The 8,927-nt window shown below is 42.1% G+C and overlaps 1 protein-coding gene across 1 annotated transcript; it reads right to left on the bottom strand.

The window, feature by feature from the left end:
• Positions 1-872: 872 nt before the first annotated feature.
• On the bottom strand, positions 873-4,666 carry LOC138741632 (probable G-protein coupled receptor 139). Its single transcript, XM_069895981.1, has 3 exons — positions 4,609-4,666; positions 1,408-1,794; positions 873-1,357 (listed from the first exon to the last, which is right to left on the bottom strand). The coding sequence occupies exons 1-3, from the start codon at positions 4,664-4,666 to the stop codon at positions 876-878; spliced, it is 927 nt and encodes a 308-aa protein (XP_069752082.1). The 3' UTR covers positions 873-875.
• Positions 4,667-8,927: the final 4,261 nt, after the last annotated feature.

Below are 8,927 nucleotides of genomic sequence, written 5' to 3'. Positions count from 1 at the left end.
ATTTATGTAAAAATATCTGATTTCATTAATACGTCAATCAGCGTCATGCACAAATGTGTCCATCCAGACAGCGGTTCTTTTGTAAGTTTAATTCAACCTAAAAAATTACGGGGAATTACAATTACAAATAGTTTTAAGAATTTGTTTTTTTTTTTAATTATATAACAGTGCCTTTCAATAATGACGAGATCAGGGTTGATAGCAAGACTCAATAATGCTCAAACCAGAGTTTTTAAGGTATGTAATTTAACATCACAATCCTTGAATTCATTCGCCCAGGAAACGAAGGTCAGAACATCAGTGACACGGGCATTAGATAGGCTTGATTTCAGCACTTGAGACGTGGATAAAATACCCACCTTGCGCTGACTCCCTGCCTCATTCATCTCCCGGTGGCCATCTGTTTTCCCTGATGTTCCGATTTCTTCTACATCCCTAAGATTAGAAGTCAGGAGATAATTTGTCTACTGGAAATTAACCCGACTGTGGATGTTAATTCTTCTATATGGGCTACGTTGTTAAGTTATTGGGAAATAGGGTCAATGCAACTAGCCACGAAGTGATGGATGAATACATCGTGTCAAGGGGCATTCGGGAGATAAAAGGTAAACGTTTGACAACAAACTCTTTCTCGAGACTTCAACCACGGTTTGTTCAGAACTTACGCACCTTGACCCGTTGGGCTCCTGCCGCAGATCGCTTTTGGCTTGAGACTCCAGCATCGATGTCAATGTTGTAATCAGAAGAAAACATTTGTGCAGCCTCGTGTCTCCTTTTAGAACAAAGTCGAATCGTTTTAATTGGTGTTGGTGACGGTTTGATAGGCTGAAAGAAATATGACCGTATTTTATCTTTCCACATGTTTCTGCCTCTAATTAGTGAGGTTCGATGATGGAGTCACAACGTATTTTGTTTCTATGTTTGTTCAATCCGACCAGCAGAGAAAAGGGGTATTTCAATACACTCATCAGCTGCTTCCTGAACCTCGTCTGTGTAATCGCATAAATGCAGGTGTTGGTGCAACAACTCAGCATCTGGAACATGAAGCCCAATCCTGCTACAAAAGTGGGAAGGTGGAAAGTAAAATATCCCATACTCCACATTCGTGACCATATTGAATAGACCGTAATCACTGCCCATAACAGAATGAAATTTCCGGAGATAAAGAACAGCAGCAATACGGATTTCCTTCGGTTCTGGATCTCAGGATCTCTGGGGCAATTCTGTGCCCGGAGTCTCCCACGTGCCTGACTGGCCACTAAAATGTGCCTGATTGTTAAAGCATTCAACATAAGGATGAAAACAAAGGGGACACAAGGCGTGAGGATGTAATGTAAAAATTCAGTGACGGTCCAGACTATTGAACTCCTAAAAATGACATAAATGGAACAAAACCACGTATCAAGCTGTACAAACGTGCGTACATAAAGTACCAGAAAATGTTCTTTAAACTGCACAGTACAGTCACCGCTCCGAGAACAATCTTTGCTGTTCTCTCGATACAATATTTATGTTTAAGGATTCGGCAAGAAATAGCAACGAACCGGTCAAAGGTGAACATGACGGTGAACCAGACAGAGCAGTCGGTCACTGCATGAAGCAGGACGGCGTGGATATTACACACGGGGAGTTCCCTAAAAAAACGCATCTGATAAATAATCGGAATCCGTCTCAGTATCAGATCGAAGATAATGATCAGGAGATCCACCACGGCCATGGCTACCAGGTAGCGGGTGACACATCTGGAGAGACCGCACTTTCCTCGAGAAAGGATTCGAATCGTCGCCAGATTGGCTGTCATGAGAAAGAATGAGGATGCTTGTTAATTAAAAAAAGAAGAGAAGATCGCGATCTCCATTACTACGAGAGGTCCACGGCACATGCAGTCTGTCTGTCGTCCACTCAGCCTTGGAATGTCTCGACGAGAGGACACCTATGATAGACTACAGTTCGGTCACCGTAGCCCAGCATTCAAAAGAATAATTTCAAACCGTCTCATCCGAAACTCAATGACAGTGGTCTTTCTGCAATTGGATCCGACTTCCTGCCGCAATGGACACCAATAATTGAGGATTGGTGACAGTGTCCTTTTTTTTAATGTTTAAATGTAGACATACAGCAAGGTAACAGGTCCCTTCTAGCGGACGAGCCCGAGCCGGACAATTACACTTTATTAATGTACAATTCCGGCCATTTTTGGAAGGGTGGGTGAAATCCAGAGCTTCCGGAGGAAACCCGCTCAGACATGGGGAGAAAGTACAGCCGTATAAAATACTTCCACACAGCGCTTCTCCAGTATCATCCTCAACCCGGGTCCCCTTCAAGATTTAGGCTCATTAACACGGCCCCTCTAGACATCCCTGTACACTGAAAACTAACTGAGATAAAAACGCTCCAAATCCGTCAATACAATTCATGGATGGCACCACTATTTTCGGTTTCAATCAACATTTGGTTTACACGAAGGAGAGAGAGCGACACCTGTGGGGGTAAAAGTACAACATCCACTTCAATATCAGCAGGACCAAAATAACTGGTTAAAGATAGTGGGAGGAAGAGAGAGGCTCACAAGCCAATCAACATCAATGATCATGAGGTGGAGATGGGAGACACTGAGAAGGTTCCATGAGTAACCATCACGATTGTCTTATCTTGGTCACCCATATGACTTCAATGTCCAAAATGTGCACCAGTACCATAAACTAGAGGGAATCTGGCATGTCACCTGTATCACCGAACAGCCTCGATAGATGTACCAGTGAATGATCTAGCCAAGGAGCATCACGGTCTGGTATCTTAACTGCTCCGCTCTATACCACAACAAAAATGCAGGGGATTGTAAACACCATTCAGTTCATTCTCTTTCTCTCTTCCTCCCTCTTGTTTATCTCACTGTCTATCTATGCATTCATTTATCTATCTATCTGTGTCTTTCTAGCTCTATCTATTTCTCTCAGATTCAGATTTCACATTTATTGTCAAGATACATTCATGAATACATGGCATGACCCTTAGATTGGTTTAATGCGGGCGAGACAGAATTACCACTTAGAGTAGGGAAAATAAAAATACGACAACCTGGACATTTAAAGAAATAAAGGAATGTAAACAAAATAAATTTGTAATACAGAGAGAAAGTTGGAACAATATCAATATTAATAATGTCAAAGTGAGTCTCCATCAAATAAATAAATCCCTGGTTGAGTTTGTTATTGATAAATTTGATTGTTTGAGGGGTAGCAGTTGTTCCCGAACCTGATGGGCCACTTTTGTTGCGTCAATACCTCTTTCCTGATGGGATCAGTGAGAATAGAGTGTGTGCTGGCTGATGTGGCTTCTTGATGAATGCTGCTGCTAACCAACGACAGGGTTCCCTGAAGATGTTCTCGATAGTGCAAAGGATTTTACTCAGGATGTTCTGACCTTTTACAGGGTTTAACACTTGGCTTCGTGGACATCCCCATATTAGACCGCGATACAGCCGGGCAGCAGACTTTACACCACTGTTTTGCTGATACTTGCTAGTGTTCCTGATGTTTTGGCAAGCCTCCGCAGGCACTCGAGGACGTCGAACTGCTTGCGTGCTTTTTTCACGATGCCGGGAGTGCATTAGGTCCAAGAAAGATCCTCCGAGAGAGTGACTAACAACAATGTAAATTTTATTACACTCTCTACCTCTAATCCTCCCATGACCACTGAATTGTAGACTTCTTATTTGCCCTTCCTGAAGTCAGAAATTCTCACTTTTGGTGACATTCAGTGCGTGGTTGTTGATGGTGAATAATTCAACCGAGGTTTCAATCTCCCTCCTGTAAGGTGAGATATATACTATCGTATAAATTAGAAATGGCGTTTCGTCTTACCGTGTCACAGAGTCATTGGTGTAAAACAATTAGATCATGGGTGAAACCGCAGCCCCGTGGTGCTCCGGTACTAATGGAGATTGTGGCGGGAGTTTTCTTACCAATCCTCGCTGATTGTGGTTTGGAATTTAACAAATCCAAGATCCAATTACACGGTGGGACTTTGAGAATAGGTCTTGGAGTTTAAGAGGATGGTGGTGTTTACATGTCGAACTGTAACTGATAAGGAGCATCATGTTGTGTGTGGCTTTGCTGTACAAGGGATTGTACAGGGCCAGTTAGAAGGCATCCGCTGTGGACCTGTTGCTACGATTGGCCAATTGGAACGGATCCATGTCCCTGCCCAGACCACAGCTGATGAGCTTCAACAACAGTTTTTCAAAATAGATCATTGCTGTTAATGTGAGTTAATATAAGTTTATCAACATAACCTTACTGGGTACCCATACTATTAAGGATGGTCTGAAACAAGCGGCACCACGCCGTATTGGAGCAAGATGTTGAAGAAATATTCTCTCTCTCTCTCTCTCTCTCTCTCTCTCTCTCTCTCTCTCTCTCTGTCTCGCTCTCTCTCACACACACACACACGCACAGGCACACACATACACACACACGCACACACACACACACGCACACACATACACACACACACACACACACACACACACACCATTTCTCCCACACAAACAAGCACACTCTCTCTCTTTCAATGAAATTTTGCACTCCTTCGCTGTGCCTTTCTCACAGTACACTGTAAAAGATGTTGCGCTGACTGCTTGCACAACAATTACCATCTGCGCCATGGTATATGTGCCAATAATCTTGAGCTTGAAGTAACTAGGAATAAAACACTGTGAAGCAATAAGTATCAATTATTAATAACAACGTGACACCCTCTTTCTGCGGTCAGCTTGTATGTGGATCAGCCCAAGGCACAGTGTGCACTGTCACTGATCACATGGACGTCTCCAAACAGATGGCAGCTCCCCTGAAACAAGTCAGAGCCATTAGTGATTATTATCTTGCCTTCTTCAGCCATTCACTCCTGCAATATTAGCCTCAGACTTGGTAATATCTGGTGTGTTGTGATTGCTGGGGAATTTTGGCTTGCTGCAAAGAAAATTTGGTGAAACCTGCGAATGTTAGGAACTCATCAAATATTCAGTGCATTTGAATGTCAAGCAAAAGCGGAAGGTTGCAGCCACATAGAAACATAGGAGTAGGCCAAAAATGGCCGATCGAGCCTGCTCCACCATTCAATACAATGATGGCTGATCTAATTTATGACCTAACACCACCTACCTGCTTCTCCCCATATCCCATAATTCCTCTATCATGTAAAAGATTATCTAATCGAATTTTAAATATGTTTAATGAGGCAGCCTCAACCACTTCCCTGGTTAGAGAATTCCAAACATTCACTACTCTCTGGGAAAAAAACTATTTTTCCTCATCTCTGTCCTAAATCTACTCCCCCAAATCTTGAGACTGTGTCCTCTCGTTTTAGGTTCCCCGGTCAGCTCCAAAAACATTCTAACATCTATCCTATCCATAACCTTCATAATCCTATATATTTCTATAAGATCTCCTCTCATTCTTCTCAACTCGAGCGAATACAATCCTAGATGATTTAACCTTTCATCATAAGTCAAAACCTTCATCCAAGGGATCAACCTAGTAAACCTCCTTTGGACCATCTCCAAAGCCAGTATATCCTTCCTCAAATATGGAGACCAGAAATGGACACAGTACTCCAGGTGCCATCTCACCTGTACCTTATAGAGTTGCAACATTACCTCCCTACTCCTGAATTCAATTCCTCTAGCGATGAAGGCCAACATTCCATTTGCCTTCTTAATAACCTGCTGCACCTGCAACCTAACTTTTTGCAATTCATGCACAAGCACTCCAAAGTCCCTGTGCACAACCGCATGCTGTAGTTTTTCACCCTTTAAATAATATTCAGCTCACACTTACTAACATTGTACTCCATCTGCCAGACCTTTGCCCTTTCATCCAGCTTAACTATATCCTTCTGCAGACTCTCCACATCCTCATTACAATTTGCTCTTCCACTCAATTTGGTGTCATTCGCAAATTTGGCTACACCACATTTGGTCCCCCTCCTCCAAGTCATCAATGTAAATGATGAACAGTAGTGGGCCTAACACAAACCCCTGCGGCACCCCACTTACCACTCTCTGCCAACCTGAAAAACTCCCATTTATCCTGACTCTCTGCCTCCTGTCAGACAACCAATTTTCGATCCATGCCAATATACTTACCTGGACTCCACTTTCCTGTAACTTACTGATAAGTCTCTTGTGCGGCACCTTAGCAAACTCTTTCTGGAAATCCAAATATAGAACATCAACCTGTTCCCCTCTATCCACCGCACCCATTATATCCTCAAAGATTCCTAACAAGTTTTTCAAACAAGATCTTCCCTTTCTAAAACCATGCTGCATCTGCCTGATTGAACCCTTACATTCCAAACGTTTCACTACTTCATCTTTAATGACGGCTTCAAGCATTTTTCCAACCACAGACGTCAAGCTAATTGGCTGATAATTTCCAGTCTTCTGCCTACATTCCTTCTTAAAAAGTGGCATGACATTTTCTGTCTTCCAGTCTTTCGGGACCTGGCCAGAATCCAAGGAATGCTGGTATATGACCACCAATGCATCAACTATAACTTTTGCCATTTCCTTCAGAACCCTTGGATGCATATCATCAGGACCAGGTGATTTGTGTGGCTTTAGTCAAATTAGTTTCTCCATCACTACTTCCTTTGTAACAACTATTTTATCAAGGCTCTCCCCAACATTCGCATCCTTAACTCTGCACTTGTGCATGCTGGATGTGTCTTCCACCATGAAGACTGACACAAAATATTTGTTTAGTGCCTCGGCAATTTGCTCATTTTTTGCTACCAATTTTCCTTTTTCATCCTACAAGGGTCTTATGTTAACTCTGGCCACCCTCTTCCGTTTTACATATTTATAATTTTTTTTGCTTTCTGTGTTTATATTTTGTGCCATTTACTTTCATAATCCTTATTCCCGTTTCTTATTTCCCGCTTTGTAACCCTTTGTTGTCTCTTAAAGTTTTCCCAATCTTCCAGTTTCCCACTGCTCTTTGCAGCTTTGTACACCTGCACCTTCAATTTTATACTTTCCTTTATTTCCTTTGTTAACCACGGTTGATTTTTCCCTCCCTTGCTGTCCTTTTTCCTGACCAGAATATATTTTTGTTGAGAATTACAAAATGTTGATTTGAAAATCTTCCACTGTTCCTCAAATGTTTAATTGATTAGCCTGTGATCCCATGCACTCTGCTCCATTCCTCCCTCATCCTATTGTAGTCACCCCTGTTTAAGCATAATATATTAGTTTTAGATCTAACTATTTCTCCTTCCATCTGAATAAGAAATTCAATCATACTATGATCGCTATTTCCCAGATGGTCTCTGACTATTACATAATTTACTCTACCTATCTCATTTCACAATCCTAGATCCAGGAGAGCATTTTCTCTTGTGGGTTCCTTAACATACTGCTCAAGAAAGCTATTGCGGATGCATTCTATGAAGTCCTCTTCCAGACTCCCACGACCAACTTGATTTTCCCAATCTATGTGGAAGTTAAAGTCCCCCATGACTACTGCCGTATTATTATTACACGCCTCACTTATCTCTCTATTTATTTCCTGTGCCACTAAACTATTGTTATTTGGTGGGCGACAGAAAACACCCATCAATAATATTTTCCCTTTTGATATTCATTATCTCTACCCAAATGGACACAACATTATACTCTTTAGATCTTATATCATTAAGAGTGCAACTCCATCTCCCTTACCATCCTGTCTATCTCTTTGCATAACCTGATACCCTTGAAAGTTTAATTCGCATTTAGGGTCACCTTGTAGCCATGTTTCCGTGATGGCAACCAAATCATAGGCATGGGTACTTATTTGCGCCTCAAGTTCACTCACCTTATTTCTAAAACTGAGGGCATTCAGATAAATTGCCCTTATGCTCTTTGTCCTTTTAATATCTAGTGACTTCTGTAACATTTTCTTTGGATTTTTCTGCCCACTATTTTTCTTTGTAATTTTCTTAACACTATCATTGACCCGAAAACTCACTGCACCATCTGATTTGTTACTTTTTCCTCTCAACATTACTTTTCCTATTTTACTTTCCCTGGCCATTACTTTACCTTCCCTACCCTTTTCCCTATCACTCTGGTTCCCATACCCCTGCCAAATTAGTTTAAATCTTGCCCCACTGCAGTACCAAACATACTTGCCAAAAATTGGACACCCTTTGGATGCGGATGGAGTAGCTCTAGGGGTTTCCTCGGAAACCGCCCGGCGCCACAAATGACGTTAACCCATGAGAAAGGGTACAACTGTGTGAGTGTATAAACATGTTACAAATTGTTGACCAACTATTGATATGGAATGGTTCATTCCGCTCCACAATTCTCCACAGTATTCTCATTGAATTTAAGGGCGTGAGCGATTATTTATTCGAGGATCAAGGATTAGGGAACTGAAGCTTCGATGAATCACAAACGCTGCCATCACGGTCGGTGCATTTAGATGTCACATGGTAGATCCAAACCAGAACACGCTGCCTCCTGTCAACCTGTATAACTCACACTGATAAACTAGGAGAGGCGTAGATTTGTGTCTGTCGCCTCTTACCGATGCAGCCCGTTAACCTGACTGCCACAACAAGACGTGTAAGCGCGTGAACAGGCCCACACCACCGGGATAGATTGGAGCAAAACGGGATAGGCTAATCTCATTCATAGCACAGACTGCTGTACCGCTGACTTACCGAGGATTCCAAATACAGCCAAGGTCGGATAATATATCCTCTCTATCTCACAAACGACAGCAAATATCTTCCATATTGGAAGTATATTCTTGCTACCGCGCAGACCAAAATTCTCCTCGTCGTCGGCGTCCATTATCTGCACAACTGCCAAATTACGCATTGAAAAGCACTCCTTTTAAATGAAAATGAATCTCTTCTGTGGGACTGTTTGGTCT

Source organism: Narcine bancroftii, chromosome 8, assembly GCF_036971445.1.
Source record: "Narcine bancroftii isolate sNarBan1 chromosome 8, sNarBan1.hap1, whole genome shotgun sequence".
In the NCBI taxonomy this organism is placed as follows: domain Eukaryota; kingdom Metazoa; phylum Chordata; class Chondrichthyes; order Torpediniformes; family Narcinidae; genus Narcine; species Narcine bancroftii.
This window is presented reverse-complemented; position numbering and strand designations above follow the sequence as displayed.

Excerpts from the sequence above, each read along its gene's own strand:
- LOC138741632 (XM_069895981.1), bottom strand. The coding sequence starts at position 4,666 with ATGGCGCAGATGGTAATTGTTGTGCAAGCAGTCAGCGCAACATCTTTT. Across the intron at positions 1,795-4,608 it reads AACATCTTTTACAGTGTACT|CCAATCTGGCGACGATTCGA; the intron begins GTGAGAAAGGCA and ends TTCTCATGACAG. Across the intron at positions 1,358-1,407 it reads TATGTACGCACGTTTGTACA|TCTGGACCGTCACTGAATTT; the intron begins GCTTGATACGTG and ends GGAGTTCAATAG.